The sequence below is a fragment of the Hemitrygon akajei genome, chromosome 2 (assembly GCF_048418815.1).
Source record: "Hemitrygon akajei chromosome 2, sHemAka1.3, whole genome shotgun sequence".
Lineage (NCBI taxonomy): Eukaryota > Metazoa > Chordata > Chondrichthyes > Myliobatiformes > Dasyatidae > Hemitrygon > Hemitrygon akajei.
The window spans coordinates 27,088,356-27,105,500 of record NC_133125.1 but is presented as its reverse complement, the minus strand read 5'-3'; the positions used below and the strand labels follow the sequence as shown (position 1 = coordinate 27,105,500).

The following is a 17,145-nucleotide window of genomic DNA, read 5'->3' as shown; positions in this document are numbered from 1 at the left end:
ACAACTCAACGACGGCATTTGTGAATTATGTGGAACAGTTGTTGAATTGTCACCCATTACATTACCCTACACTATATATAGCGAGTTGATAATGTCTAATTAAAACTGATAGAAACCACAGATCCATAGCAACCACATCTATATTTGTGGAACATCAGCACAGATTAGATGCTGTGATGCATCAGTAAGGAGGAAAATTGCCTAGGTGGTTTGTTCCAAGAGATAATCACATTGAGTAGATCAAGAACTGCAAAGATAGTCAATCGTGAGGGGCATAAGAACGGGACTATAAATTAAGCAGGTATAACAATCCAGAAGGTATTATTGGAAGAGCCTCAGCCTTTAACACCCATCTAATAGGTACACAATTGTAGAGTGTAGAAGAAGGATAAAGCTGACAACAGCAAAGACACTGCAAGTTGAGGGAATAAAAGGTAATGTCATAGTTACAGGAGACAATAATGTGAGGAGAATATTTAAAATTGCTACGAGAACAAGTCCTGAAGATTGTGTTGTTTGCCTGATGCCAGAACATCTCTATAAGACTGGACAGGAACTTGAATGGAAGTAGAATGGGAAACATCGAACTAAACATCATCTATGTGGGAAACGACAGACAGGACCAGCTGGAAGTTCTATTATAGGTGCAGGAGCAGGCAGGGTCCAAATTAAAAGATAAGTCACACAAAGGGAACAGTTTCTGGATTATTAAATGAGTCATGTGCAAATTGGCAAAGGATCAAAAAATTTAATGTGTGGCTCAAAAGTTTAATATTGGAGAACTAGACATCTATTCATGGGGAATTGGTACTACTAATATCGTGGAAATAGCTGTTCCATTGAGAGAGGCTTCAATAAGCCAGAACTACTACATTATGAATTAAATAACTGAAAGTGTGGATAAAGTGTTAAACAAAATATTTAGGAGGATTTATATGGGAGTAAGTTTAGACTGTTCAAGAAGGGGGACAAGCTAATAGTGCAGGGTAGAAAAATTGTTCATCACTGCCAGGAATGCACAACGAATAGTCAGGATGCACAACCGCTCCACTCTCCCTATCATCCTCCACTCGGATGTCCCGCCCAGGGCTAGTGCTGAGGCTATTGCTGTAAACTCTGCTCACACGTGACTGCATGGCCAAACACCCGAGTAATCACATCGTCAAGTTTGCTGATGACATGACAGTGGTGGGGATCATCAAAAACAATGATGACATGGCCTAGAAAGGAAGTGGAAGAGCTTGAGGCCGGGTGCCAGGTAAATAAACTCTTCCTCTATGTCAACAAGACAAAAAAAATGCTCATTGACTTCAGGAGAAGTCGCAACACTTACAACTTTCTTTACATTGGTGGCATAGCAGTGGAAACGCTGACTACAGTTCTCTGCAGGAATGGGACCTTCTCGGGTTTCAAAAATGGCCGTTATTCAGCACATCAAAGGCTCAGCCTAAGAGCTTTGCTTGCCTTCAGAGGACCAAGATTTCGTGGCTCTGGAGACAGGGGAGAAGGGAATCAGACGTCGGTGTTTCTGCAAGAGATTTGAGATCTTTGGGCATAGAGCTCGGAAAAAACGACGCAATGGACTTTCCACACCGTAAACCGGGGAGTTGTTTGTTATGTCTCCCCTCTTGCTGTAAAATGGAGATTCCTCTTTCTCCCTTATTGGGGGAGAGAGAGAAAGCCTGTGGTATGTCAAATACCAGGTGAACAAGCAACACACACAAAATGCTGGTGGAACGCAGCAGACTAGGCAGCATCTATAGGAAGAAGCACTGTCGACGTTTCCGGCCCAGACCCTTCTTCTTATAGATGCTGTCTGGCCTGCTGCGTTCCACCAGCATTTTCTGTGTGTTGCTTGAATTTCCAGCATCTGCAAATTTGCTCGAAACCAGGTGAACAAGTAGTCTTTGAGGTAATTGCAAGTCTGTATCTTTGCTGTTGCTTTGCTCACACTTGAGTGCTCGGTGGCGGGTGCCGATGCTTATTTTTGCCGGTGGGGGGAGGGGGGATTGTTGCTTGCTGCCACTTATGCGTGGGAGGGAGGGGAGCTGGGTGGGGGACTTTGGGTCTTCTAATATTTAACTGTCATTCATTCTTTGGGGGCATTCCTCTGTTTTTGTGGATGGTTGCAAAGAAAAAGCATTTCAGGATGTATATTGTACACATTTCTCTAACATTAAATCTACCTTTGAAACCTTGAAACTCCTGGAAGTACATAGGTTGTAGAACCTCCCATGATCCCTGAACAAAATCTATACAGTCAGGAAAGTTCACAAACACCTCTACTTTCTGAGTAGGCTGAAGATAGCTGGGCTATGCACATTTATACTCTCAGCATTCTCCAGAAGCACAGTAGAGAACATGCTGCATTACTGCACGGTATGGAAACTGCACTACAGAGGGCAGGAAGGCACTACACCATGTAGTCAAACTGTCCAATGTTTAACAGCATCAGCCTACCTGCCAACAAGGACATATATATACAGAAAGGTGCCAGAAAAGGGTCAGTTACATTATGAAGGATTCCACCCATCCTGCTCATAGACTGTGTGTTCCTCTCTCATTAGGGAGGAGGCTTTGTAGCATCCATGTCAGGACCACCAGACCCAAAAACAGATTTTCCTCAAGCAGGGAGGCTGATCAACACCTCCATCCACTAACCCACTCTCCACAGCCACTACTTCATTACTTCCTTTCAGAGTTGCCTTATGTACAGACACCGGACATAAAGTGCACCCAATGTCACTTTATGGACACACCTAAGATAGCTTATATACATAGATTAATTGTATTTATATTTATTGTGTTTTTATTATTATTGTGTTCTTTATCTTATTGTGTTTTTTTGTGCTGTAATTATTTTGTCTGCTTTACACTTGTGTACAGGAAATGATATTAAACAATCTAGAATCTTGATTCTTGAAGAGTCATAAAACAGGAGAGAAAATCTCCAGTCAGGATCAGAGCAGAAAGAAAAATAAAATGAAGTCTCTTCATCTGAAGCAGAACAAAGTAATGGAACAAATGGACATAAATGATGGATCATAACCATTGGAGATGCAACTTGCAAAGTGACCACGGTTGGGAAACAAATTTTTCAGGATACTGACATTGAAATAGAGGAGGATTAGTGATAATAATGGATAGAATAAAACCATGCAAAAGAAAAGATTTTAGCTTTAAAAATCAATACTAAGGATCAATTTGGATAGAGATAAGAAACAAGGAGCAGATAATATTGGTGGAAGTTGACTAATATTACTGCTCTTTGAATCTTATAAAGAGCACAGTATAAACATGAAAATTACAGAATTGCATAGCAATAAAATGAGATAAAATGAGGATAATTCAAGTAGTTGCACTACTTGAAGATCTGCACTCCAAAACAAGCTAAGTTTAAAGCCAACATGTCTTAGTAGTTACAAACCTGGTAACTGCACGACTGCAGAGAAAGGCAGTGACATATAACATTGGCTACAGTTCAACTATTGTAGAGTCTGGAATCCACATTACAAGAAAAACGTAGGTATAAAGGAGATTTAAAGATTCACTGCCTGAACTGGAAAAATTGGGAGTGATGCTCAATTTCTTTGGAACAGAGAAGGCTAAAAAGAGACTTAACAGAAAGATGTAGATAAAAAGAAAAGCTTTATTTTCCATTAGAAAGGCCAAAAGCCTGGGGTATAGTTACAATCATTAGAAGATTTAAAGGGTATTGAGAATAAACACTCAGAGGCCACTTTATTAGGTATACCTGCACGTGAATGCAAATATTTAATCAACAAATTGTGGCAGGAACTCAATTCATAATAGCATGCAGATATGGTTAAGAATTTCAGTCATTGGTGAGACCAAACATCAAAATAGGGAAGTAATGTGACCCAAGAGACTTTGACCATGGAATCATCGTTGGTGCCAGACAAGGTGGTTAGAGTATCTCAGAAACTGCTGATCTCCTGGGATTTTCATGCGTAATAGTCTCTAGGCGTGGCCTAGTGGGCAAAGCATCAGACTAGTAACCTGAAGGTCACTGGTTTGAGCCTCAGCTGAGGCAGCGTGTTTGTGTCCTTGAGCAAGGCACTTAATAACACATTGCTCTGCGACTTCACCAGTGCCAAGCTGTGTGGGTCCTAGTGCCCTTCCCTTGGACAACATCGGTGGAGTGGAGAGGGGAAGGCCTGCAGCTTGGGCAACTGCCAGTCTCCTATACAACCCTGCCCAGGCCTGCACCCTGGAAACTCCAGGCACAGATCCATGGTCTCTCGAGACCGACGGATGCCACCACCAGTCTCTAGGGAATGGTGTGAAAAACAAAAAAAAATCTAATGAGCGGCAGATCTACGGGCAAAAATGCTTTGTTAATTAAAGGGTTCTGAGGAAAATAGCCAGACTGATTCAAGCTGACAAGAAGGTGGCAGTAATTCAAATAACTGGGTGTTACAACAGTGCTGTACAGAAGAGCATCTCTGAATGCACAACACATCAATCCTTGAAGCACATCGGCTACGGCAGCAGAAGATCACAAACATATACTCAGATGTTATATGGCAAGATAGACCAAGTGGTCATAGAATCTTAGGCCCACCCTTGACATGCTATCCATCAAGTAACATTTGATATTAATCCCATTTAGCAGCATTTGGTCGACAGTCTTTTGTGTCTTGGCAATTGAAACCTACCACATATTGAAAGGCCTAGATAGATTGGATATGGAGAGGAAATTTCCTAGTGGGAAAGTCTAGGACCAGACGACATGGCCTCAGAATTGAGGGACATCCATTGAGGGAAATCCATAAATTGAGGGACATCCATAAATGAGGATTTTATTTTTAGGCAGAGAGTGGTGCATCTTTGGAATTAATTGCACAGATAATGCAAGTCAAGTCATTGGGAATATTTAAAGCAGTGGTTGATATGTTCTTGATTAATCAGGGTATCAAAGGCGAATGGGGTTAAGAGGAATAATAAATCAGCCATGATGGAATGGTAGAGCAGAGTTAATGGGCCGAAGTGTCTAATTCTACTCCCAGGTCTTAGTTGAGTGCTCATCTAGATACTTAAGAATAGTGAGAGTCCCTGCCTCCACCAGCCTTCAAGTAGTGAATTCAAATTTCAGCCACCCAGTGGGTGAAAAAACTTCCTTATATCACCTCTACAGTGTTTGAAGCACCTTAGCTTAAATGTATGTCTTCTGGCTATAGACACTTCAGCTACATAGAAAATCAACCACTAAAACTCTTAATCTTGCACACTTCTATCAAATCACCACTCTCCTCATCAGACATAGACTATACTTGACTTAAGACTATAACTGCATTCATAACTGACATCAAAATGGCTTGGGATACCATTCAGTTCAATGGCAAATAAGAGAAATAAAAAACACCATTACAGCAATATTCACTTTCAGAAAAGATAAAAAAATAAGTTTGATTGCATCCTTTCAGCATTGAATTACTATGATCTGCATTATATTAATATAATGTCATTACCTGTTGTGCTGTCAAGTTAACTTGTTTAGAATACTCTGATGAAATTTTGGAAAATATTGATCACAGTGTAAAAAAAAATCTTGTACCAAGGGTAAAGGTTGTAATGGTTAGAAATACAGTAATCTGATAAAGGTGTCAATGCTTTGCTCAAGATGTCATTGGCATTACATTAGCATCTATGGAGTATTTGGTTTAGCTGTTAGAACATGTACAATCACTAATCCAAATTGCATTTTAACAACATTAATGTTTAAAAAGAATGTGCTTTGAGTACAAAGATCATTTGCTGGAATTGCTGAGGCTATAATCATTATGGACAAAATGCGGTAATTTTAAGTGTTTGCCCTCTTCATCTCCTTGAATATGAGCCAGGGTATCATCTGCACATGGACAGGAGTTATTGACATCTCAGAATCATGACTCAGTAAGGCAACTGCAAGGAAACCACAAGATCCCATGAACATCAATGTGAAGAATTCTGCACTGGCGTTTTCCCGGGTGAAAGAAGGGGTCGCCAAATTAGTGTAAATACACAATTAAAAGTGAACTGTATAATATGATAAGAAATATAAATATTGTGAACATGGTTCTCATCCAGTTAACCATACAATAACACTGACACAATTGTGCTATTTGTCACTGTTCCCAATTGTCCTTATAGTGTGAAAGTGTGCATGTGGAGATATATAAAACTAATATACAGTATAACATTTGTTAACCATTTGCAATTAACTGGTTTTCTGCATGAATTACTCATAAAATGTCCAATCTTTATCTAAGTCAAAATAATAGACAAACACAATCCACCTAAACTAATAACACACAAACAATTGTACTTCTTGTCGACGCTAAGTACACCATTTAAACAATCGCAGTCTAGTTTTGAAAACATATGTGAACCTCTGGGATAATGCCTTCTACAAAAGCTATTTGGAGTCAGATGTTCCAATCAATAAGATTAAAGGTGTGAGTTGTGGAGGTGTCCAGCCCTATTTAAAAAAAAAGACACACAAAGTCAGGTTACTGACCGAGCCTGCTCTTCTCAAGAAAGATCTGTTTATGTGCACCAAGCCTCAATCAAAACAACTTTTGGAGGACCTTAGAAGAATTATAGAAATCCATGGAACGAGAAAAGACTACAAAAGCATTTCTAAAGACCCGAGTATTTATCAGTCCACAGCAAGAGAAATTCCCTACAAATGAAGAAAATCCAGTATTGTTGCTACACTCTGTGGGAGAGGGCGCCCTGCAAAGAATGCACTAAGAGCACAATGTGCAACGCTGTAGGAGGCGAAAAAGAATCCAAGGGTAACAGTGAAAGACCTACAGAAATCGCTAGAACTTGCTTAAGTCTCTGTTCATGTGTCCTCTATAAGAAAAACATCTAACAAGAATGGTGTACATGGAAGGACACCACAGAGGAAACTGCTGCTCTCCAAAAAAATACATTACTGCACACCTTAAATTTTCAAAAGACCACCTGGATGTTCCACAACACTTCTGGGACAATATTCTGTGGACAGGTGAGACAAAAGTTTAATTTTTTGGTGGAAAGGCACACTGCTATGTTTGGAAAAAGAGCACTGCACACCAACACCAAAACCTCATCCCAACTGTGAAGCATGGTGGAAAGAGCATCATGGTTTGGGACTGCTTAGCTGCAATCATTGAGGGAACAATGAATTCAAAATTTTATCAAGACATTTTACAAAAGAACATCAGGGTAGTGGTCAGTCACCTGAAGCTTAATAGAATTTGAATGTTGCAACAAGACAATGACCCAAAACACAACTGTAAATCAACAAAATGGTTTAAAAAATTCATGTTTTGGAATGGCTAAGTCGGAGCCTAGACCTTAACCCAATTGAGATGCTATGGCATGACCTGAAGAGGGCTGATCAAGTAAGGTATTCCAAAAATATTGATGAACTGAAATACTCTTGTATGTATGGAGGAATGGTTATAGCTGCTAAAAGAGGTTCTACTATTTATGAAATGCAAGGGTGCACATACGCTTTCCAAACTGGACTGTTAATGATTGTACAAGGTGTTTAATAATGACATGAAGAGTATAATTGTTTGTGCATTATTAATTTAGGCAGACTGTATTTGTCTATTATTAGTTTATTATTGAAACAAATAAAGCTGTTCAGAGTTAGAATCAGTCAAAACAAATATGATTTTTCAGCGCTGTCAGGATTATCCCCCTTCACGAGCATCTTAGAATTCTAGTAATACCTGATTTACATAAAGTATAATTAAATAAACCTGAAAGTATCTCTTAATTAGATCAGTGCTCTAAAACAAGTAAACATAAGCAATGAATACCTTTCCTGCAGTGGCAAAAAATTCACCATCTGGAGACACCTTTAATAGATGGATGGGTGTTGCCGTTCTGTAAAAGCAAGTTAACATTCTCAGCTAACTACTAATCTTAAAAAGGAATAAATAGATCACTAATACTCAGTCATGAAGTTTCAACTGCAATTGAAAATGTTCAGGCTATGGAAATTTGGACGAAAGGAAAATGGAATTTATTTTTCTGGGAAGTGTTGGATCAAAGCATCTGTGAAACAAGAAAAAGTTAACCTTTTAGGTCAGTCAGGCAGCTTTTGTCTGTTCTCATTTCAAATTTTCAGCATCTGCAGCTTCTTGCACAAATTATCATTCATATTTCAGGCTGTGAAGTAGACAGACAACAATACTTCACCACGAAGCATGATAGTAAAAATTTAATCTTGTCCTTCAGCCTGCTAAAACTTTAGAAGTATTTGGATAGGGAAAGTGTCATTGAATTTTCATTTGTGCTTGTTAAATGACACCAAAGTACCTCTTTCCTAGCAGCAACTATCATCAGATAATTGAACATAACCTTCGATTTGAATTCTATTACAGTGTTGAAGTACATTTAGTTTATGAGAAAGGACTAAAGATAATTTAACAAGATCAATAGAAAGGCAAACACTGATTTTATATACCGTGTAAATTGTCGTATTGTAAACTATACTGGGCTCTACATGCAGCCTGCTAAAGTTTAATTAAATTCAGTGATCAAGGTTGCCACGGTGGTTCTATGGTTGTTATAATTTTTGATGTTAGAGGAGTCAAGGGCTAAACAGCAAGTACAGTAAGCTAATGATAGTGTGATAGAACAACCATGATCTTCTGGAATGGCAATGCAGGCTCAAAAAGACTGAAAGGTCTACTCCAGTATTTATATTTGGCACATTTTCCTAATAATTTATACACCAAAACAAAATTGGAAATATAATTACAAAATAATTGATACAATTACTTTAATTAAGTTACCGGGGAAATAGACAAAGTATTAGGATATGGATCTAATAAAAGTAGCCTGGTGACACAATCATTAGTGCAGCTACATTACAGCACCAGATAGCTGGTTTGATCCTAATCTTATGCACTGAGTAGAGTTTGCACATTCTCTCTGTGACTATGAGCTTCTAACAGTGCTATGGTTTCCTCTCCCATCCAAGAAACATCACAGGTCTTTCTCTGCATTTCCCAAACATTTGCCTTCACCCTATTTTCCCACTCCAACAACAGCGGTAGGATTCCCCTTGTCCTTACCTACTGTCCAATGAGCCTCAGTATCCAGCATATAATTTGTCTTTATTTTTGCCATCTGCAATGGGATCCTACCACTGAGTGCATCTTTCCCTTACCCCTACTCACTGCCTTCCCACAGGGATCACTCACTATGTGACTCCCTTACCCATTTGTCCCACCATACTGATCTCCCTCCTTGCCATTTATCCCTGCAAGATAATAATTGGTACACCTGTCCCTACACCTCCTACCTCACCAGCATTCAGCACCCCAATCAATCCTTTCAATTGAGGTGACACTTCACCTAAGAATCTGGTATGGCCTTCTGTACATCTGAGAGGCCTGAGTTAGATTGAGGGATCACTTTGTCGACCATCTTTGCTCTGATTGCTCTAATTTCCTGGTGGCCACCTATTTCAATTTGACTTCCTATTCTCATTCCGACATGTTGGTCCATGGCCTCTTCTATTGCAATGACAAGGCCACACTTAGCTTGATAAAGCAGTAACTCATATTCCATCTGGGTGGTCTCCAATCGGATAGCATTAACAGCAATTTCTCCAACTTTTGGTAATTTCAGCACACCCCCTTCCTCCTACTCCACTTTTTTCATTTCCTATTCTGTCCTCTCATCTCTTTTCTTCTCCTCAACTGTCCATCGCGTACTTTGGGTATCCTTCCCCACCTTCCTTTCTCCCAAAGTCCATTGTCCTGTCCTATCAGATTAATTCTTCTTCAGTCCTTTACCTCTCCACCTATCATGGCCCAGCTTCATACTTCATCCCCCACCTTCCTCCTCATCTGGTTTCACCTGTCACCTGCCAGCTTATACTCCTTCCTGTCCTCCACCTTATCTCGGCTTCTTCCCTCTTCCTCTCCAATACCGATGGAGGGTCTTGGTCTGAAACGTCATTCGTTTATTCCTCTCCATAGATGTCACATGATCTGCAGAGTTCCTCCAGCACTGTATATGTGTTCATTCCCCAAGTTTCAACCTACTCTTGGGAATAGTTTGCAACCTGAGCATTTCACATCATAAATGCAGCTGCAAACTAAGTTCTCACAGGGCAGAGGATGCATGCAACCTCCATCTGCTGGCAAATGCATTCTGCTGGTTTCACAAGTGCTTGTTCATTGGTATATTGCAATAGTAGTAGAGAGAAATAGGGACATGAGGAATAGAAGGGACTGATTCCTTTGCTCTGCTGAAAGCTACTATAAACACAGTTGGCCAAAGACAGTCTCTTGTGTCAAATTAATCAAAAATAGAGGTTAACATAGCAGAAGACAGCATTTATGGTGAGCTAATCAGCCAAAGTTATAGGATGTGAAGGTGTTTCACCAGTTAACTTTCAGGAAATACAGGACTGGTATTACTACTCTTCAAGATATTAATGGGGCATGTACTATCCTTAGCTTTCAAGAACTAATATCTCGATATAATATTGATAAACACTCTCTTCTACTTTAGAGTAAGATCAGCTTGTCAAGCCTACGGCGTTCCCTGGGGGTCAGATTTAAAGGACCATCCCATTTTAAGTTGGATACAGGGTGCTCCAGGACAGATACTGTCATATATCTATGATAAATTAAACTCCTAGAATTATATGCCAACATCAGGAATGAAAGCCTGGGATAGGGACATATCCAAATTGGGACAAGACTTAGACTGGGATGCAATTTGGGATAATGCTGCCAGTGCCTCGAAAAACCCAAATCATCGGGACATACACTTGATATTTTGTCACAGAGCATATTTAACACCGAGAATTAGACATCAAATGAGGCTGGTTCCTGACCCAGATTGCTCATTTTGCCCCCAAGGAACCGTTGGCTCTTTTATACATGTTGTATGGGAATGTCCAGGGGTTTTTGGTTTGTGGGGGAAGGTTATCAGTACTCTTACAGAACTAACAGGGGTACAATTACCAATGGACCCCGCTGTACATCTTCAAAATAATGACTCCCACCTTTCCCTTACGGAAAAAACACGCAAAGTCTGGCAGGCAGGCCTGACTTCAGTTAAGAAGATTGTAGTCCAGCGTTGGAAACCTCCCCATGATATTTCATATACTCACTGACTTCAGAGCTTTTTGGACATTTCTTACTTGGAACTTTCATCAGCAAGAGTAAATGATGCACGACCAAACACAATCTCAATGTGGACAAATTTGATATCTAACTGAAAAGATCTTTTGTTAAAACAGGAATGCTTTGTCTGTGTATGCACTACTATTCAGTTGGTTGGTGGAGGGGAGAGGGATGGGGGGAGAGAGGGGTAGAGGGGGGATGGTGAGGAAGGTTGGGGGTGGCTGGGTTAAACAGTCAAAATGTAATTGGCAATTTGGTTGTATTGAATGTAATTGGTGTTGTAATAAAAAAAAATACAGGACTACTGGACAAAGACAAGTTTTCTCTTAGGTCTTCCTGCTGCTGCATTAAATGTTATCCAACATCGATTTTGCAAGGAAATCTTCCTGATAAGACCTGGTTCACCAATTCAAATGTTTTTAATAAAAAATATTATCATGTTGTGGATAGCTTAGGTCCTTTGAATTAATAGAATTAAAAATAATGAAATACTTTTCTGTGTTTTTGTTTCATAATTTTAATAGTATAATTCAGCTTTAATAATTTTTGACTGTTCGTTTATATTGGCTGATGGCAAACCTGGGGACAGGGCTTAGATGGCTGTCAAAACACTTCAGTGGAATAATCATGTTAGTTTTTGTCAGAGCTATCAAGTTAAAACCAGACTGTAAAACAAAATTGCAATAGGTTTCACATCTACATGTGCAGACTGAGCGAGCAGGATTTGGTTAAGGAGGCAGATGACCAGCGCAATGCATTTGCTGAAATTACAGACACAATGACCACAATTTCCCTTAAACCAAGGGTTGACCCAAGGATTGAAAAATGCACCATTTTTCAAACAGGATTGACTTGGTAATGTGAAAGCCTTTGGAAACAATATTACAGAAAAATATTAATCCCTTCAATAGAGCAGACTAATAGATTGGGTTTGACTCTTAATAAAACTGTTTTTTCATGAGATTAATGTTTTTTTTAAGAAGCCAATGCAGTTGTTATTGTTGTGGCTTCAATTTGGTCAGCAGACTTAGTTGTGGCATTTCAAGAAGGATCACACAAGTTTGTTGGCAAACTCAAAATCCAAGGTAAGATGGAGCATTGCCAGTATTAATTAAAAAATCTGGGTGAAGGAATAGAAGAGCTGCAGAGTACTGAAAGTCAACATGCAGTGGTGCAGAGCTATAGAAAAAGCACATAAAAAGAAATAATTCCTCACAGAAAACAACTATAAACAGATGTCTAGTCAGACAAGCAAAAGTAACATGAGATTTTTTTTAGTGCAAAGTTCTGTTTAGATTTGGAATGCATGCTAGCAGGGTGGCATGCATACCAAATCTAAACAGAACTGTGCATTAAAAAAGAATCCAATTATATACATTCTTGCAGAAAAACTGCAGGGGTCTATGAAAACGAACTACAGAATGGGGCTAACTAGGCTACACTTCAAGGAGCCATATAAATATGAAAGGTTGAAATGATATCCTTCTAAGACAACCAAATAAATGAACCTCATTCCTAGTGTTTCTCCCACATCTCTACAATCCCTTTTCTCCGTGAATTGATATATTTTCCTTGAAATCAGTCTCCATCACCCAGCCAGCAGTGCATTCCAAATCCTAACAAATGTTTGCATTAAAAAATCTTCACACATTAGTCAGACATCTGTTTATCAGCCATACCTTGTTAACTTACTTTAATCAGAAATAGTTTTAATGGAATCATTATTTGTTTAAAGAAATAAGTGACCTTTAATTACACAAGTAGTGCTTCTCACGAGTTTAGAACTGAATTAAAAATCACAAAACAAAACTAGTACCTTGTCAATGAATAACAGACTCTAAAAGGCCCTTACTCAGATTTCCAGATGCATTGCCAATTGTTAACTTCATTCGGATCTGTCTCATACGTAGTCTCCTCCTCATTTCCGTCCATTTCCTGATTTCCATTGGCCCAAAGTTGTAGCGAATTGGAGCCCGTCAAAAGACGAATTCCTAGAATGATAAATATTCATTACTTAACCGGCTAATAAAGAAAGCCATGAGCTACTTTACAAGCTATTTTGCTGTTCATTTCTCAAATACATCATTTAACTGACAAATGAAGAGTTGGAAAGAAGGAATGTATACAGAGTAAAAGAGATGGAAGAACTAGGATTGTAGCGCAACTTCATGACATCATTGACTATCTCACTATCTTTTGACGCGCTCTTGACTGATACTTCCATCACCCAAATGATATTAACAAGTTTATTTGAATCCCAGCACATTGCCCTTTCTAATCACTATACCATACGCAGTTTTGTCTTCAGCTGCTTAGACTGTAAACTCTAATTCCTTTCCCAAATTTGATTGTCTCTCACCTCTTACTTCCCCACAGTTTAAGATGCACTTTTAAAGCTAACTCTTTGATTGCTCCAGTAATCTTTCACTTAATTCAATGTCAAACGTTGTGAGACCATATTGCTATGTGGTGCCATATGATATCGCACTGCTTCTAAAGATTATTATTTTCTTTTAATTCAAAAGATCTAAATATATTGTTAACCAAGAATGAAATATCTATCTGCTATTTTGATCCACCGAGTCAAATCAACAGGTTTAAGCTTTAAAAAAAAACACCAGAACCAGCAATAACTATCCCAATATTATAGCTGAATAGTGATTAAGATTTTCAATTCAAGTGCTTAAGATCCATAATTAATTCACAGCTAGACTTGGAAAGGAAAAACAAACTAAACTAATGCCACTCTAGCACAAAGTCAGAAAAGGTGATTCTGGAGCTTTTACTTGGGGAAAGTAAGCTTACAAATCAGCTGATTCATATTGACTGTAAACAATCCATCTGGTGACTACTCTAACATTCCAGTCATCAGGAAAGCATGTTTCTAAGTGAAAACCAGCACAGTATGTTATCTTACCTTCAGGATCCCATGCTAAATTATGCACCATAGACTCTAATACAAGCTGTCCACTCTTTTGCCATTGATAATTCAACTATAATGAAGAAATGAAAGTTGTAATGATAAACTAGTTTAAGAGATCAACATGCAAACGGTTAATAATCAAAATAAGACAAAAGATTGACATGCTGAGAAACAAAAACACTGTACATGCTTTGGCCAGACTGGAGTTATTTCTGTGTCTCTAATTGATTAAATATTAGCAGTACTTTGTAATGTTCCACTTGTGGTTAACACCCAATGAGCAATCACACTTAGTAATAAATTCTGAATCCTGCATAGAAAAAAAACAGCAAATGTCTGTTCACTGAATGTGAGAATCAAAGTATTTTTGATGCGATGAAAAGTTACTTAAAATATATATTATTTTGTTGCAAAACACATAAAATGCAGAAGAAACTCATCAAATCAGGCAGATTCCATGAAAGTGAACAGTTGATGTTTCGGGCCGAGATGCTTCTTCAGGACGTATTAGCTTCTTAAATGTTTTACTTTATCCCATAATAAAAGCTACAATATTTGTCAGATTTAATCTGCATGCTCAACGTAGATCATTTCCTCTTCTTTAAAATTGAGAAAAAAGCACACTTGCAAATAATTGTAGATTTTATAAAGAATTCCTATTAATTTAAACATTTTTTTCACCTTTAGAAACAACTGAAATATCTAAGCACCAAAAAAAAATCCTGGAATATTGTCCAATAAATTATAACAGTTGCTGCAATTCCAGTAACATTCCAGAAATTTGGCATTTAAAAATACAATTATGCATACTGTATTAACCACAATTATCTTTAGGAGTCCCTTGTGATTGAGAACAACTTGTACGGCCATTTTCTGTGACTTCCAAGATGGCTGCGAAAGCCAATGATGCATATTTAAAGCAAGTGGATGGGAAATGTTTGATGAGTGGCAGTATGGGAGTAGAGTGCTCTTTCTGTCCTTTACCTTTCACTGTGTTTTTCTTGTATGCTCCATGCAATGGGATTTCAAAGTTCAAAGTAAATGCATTGTCAAAGTTCATTCTGTAAATGTTACCATACACAACCTGCAGATTTGTTTGTTTGCGGGCATGCAGAGTAAATCCAAGGAACACAATAAGAATCAATGAAACACTGCACCCAACAGAGCTAACAATCAATGTGCAAAAGACAACAGTACAAATACAAATTAATAATAACAACAAATAAATAAGCAATAAATATCGAGAATGTGAGTTGAAGAGTCCTTGAAAAAGAGTCCATATGCTGCGGGAACATTTCAACGATAAAGCAAGTGAAGTTCAGTAAAGTTATCCCCTCTGGTTCAAGAACCTAATCGTTGAGGAAAATAACTGTTCCTGAACCTGGTGGTGTGGGTCTTGAAGCTCCTGTACTACCTTCTAATGGCAATGGTGAGAAAAGCATGGCCTGGATGGCGCGGGTCATAGTTGATGGGTGGTGCCTCCCTGCGACAGCACTCTGTGTAGATGTTCTCATGGCGGGAAGAGCTTTATATGCAAGTGTCTGGGCAACATTCAGTATTTTTGTAGGATTTTCCATTCAAGGGCAATGGCGCTTCCACACCAGGTCATGATACAACCTGTTGATATAGTCTCCACTACACAACTATACAAGACTGTCAAACTTTAAGATGTCACTTGGGAATCTTCAGAAACACCTAAGGAAGTAGAGATGCTGCCAAGCTTTATTCATAATAGCACTTACGTGTTGGGCCCAGGACAGATCCTCTGAAATTATAACACAGAGGAATTTAAAGTTGCTTACCCTTTCCACCTTTATCTCCCAATGAAAATTGGCTCATGGACCTCCAGTTTCCTCCCCCTGAAGTCAATTATTAACTCCTTGGTCTTGCTGCAATTGAGTGAGAAATCATTGTTGTAGCCAGATTTTCAATCTCCCTCCTACATTTCCTTTGGGATTAATTATCTATCTATTATATGCTGTTTCATCACCACCTTTGATTTGGCCAATGACAGTGGTGGCATCAGCAAACTTACATATGGCATTGGAGCTGTGCTTACCCTCAGTGTCAGAAGTGTAAAGTGAGTAGAGCAGGGTACTAAGCCCACAGCTTTGTGGTATACCTGTGCTGCTGGAGATTATGGAGATGTTGTTGCCAATCTGAATTGACCGGGGATTACAAGTGAGGAAATCGAGAATCCAATGGAGGTCAAGGTCTTCAAACTTATTGATTAGTATTGAGGGGATGAGAGTGTTGAATGCAGAGCTGTAGTCAATGAAGAGCATCTTCACCATCCAGATTCACCATAAATCGCTCTTCATCTGCAACCTCTTAAAACACTTCAACATAGTGGATGCAAGTGCTACTGGACGATAGTTATTGAGGCAGCTTACCACTTTCTACTTAGGCACGAGTATGACTGAAACCTGTGTGAAGCAGATGGATACCTTACACTGCCAACATGAGAAGTTAAATACATCAATGAACAATCTAGCCATACGATCAGCACAGGTCATACATCATACAGATCAGCCAGGTGACCCATCTGGGCTGGATGCTTTCTGTGGGTTCATTTCCTGAAGTCAGCCTCAGACTGAAATCACAGGATCATTGGGGGCTGTAGGAATTTGTGAAGGTTCCTCCAGGTTTTTGATGGCCAAAGAGAGCATAGAAGACATTGAGCTCATCTGAGAGCAGAGCAATGTTGTCACCAATGTCACTTGGTTTCACTTTGTAGGAGGCGATAGCATTCAAGGCCTGCACAGCTGTCAAGCATCTTTCAGTGATTCGAGTTTGGTCTGTAATTTCCACTTCACATGTCAGATGGTTTTCCAGAGACTGTACCTGGACCTCTCGTATGTTATTCGATTGCCAGATCAAAATGCCACTGATCCGGCCCTCAGCAAATTGTGAATGACTCTGAATGATTTTGTGGGGGCTCACTCGTCTACGACTGCTTTTATAAAGTCCATAACAACTGTGGTGTACTCATTCAGATCCTCTGATGATTTCTTCAACACGGTTGAGTCATCCAACTTGAAACAATTCCATAGCCAGTCCTCTGCCTCC

The 17,145-nt window shown here is 39.1% G+C and overlaps 1 protein-coding gene across 4 annotated transcripts in view; it reads right to left on the bottom strand.

Moving 5' to 3' along the window:
- LOC140740147 (dmX-like protein 1) overlaps positions 1–17,145 on the bottom strand; it is a 199,016-nt gene that overhangs the window by 141,520 nt on the left and 40,351 nt on the right. For 3 of the 4 annotated variants that reach the window (XM_073069129.1, XM_073069102.1, XM_073069122.1), the window contains exons 4-6: positions 14,071–14,146; positions 13,006–13,144; positions 7,821–7,887 (exon numbers count right to left, since the gene is read on the bottom strand). In XM_073069129.1, coding sequence (XP_072925230.1) covers positions 7,821–7,887; positions 13,006–13,144; positions 14,071–14,146 — 282 coding nt within the window. Of the gene's footprint in view, positions 1–7,820; positions 7,888–13,005; positions 13,145–14,070; positions 14,147–17,145 lie in introns of those variants that run through there. The other variant, XM_073069112.1, reaches the window with a different exon arrangement.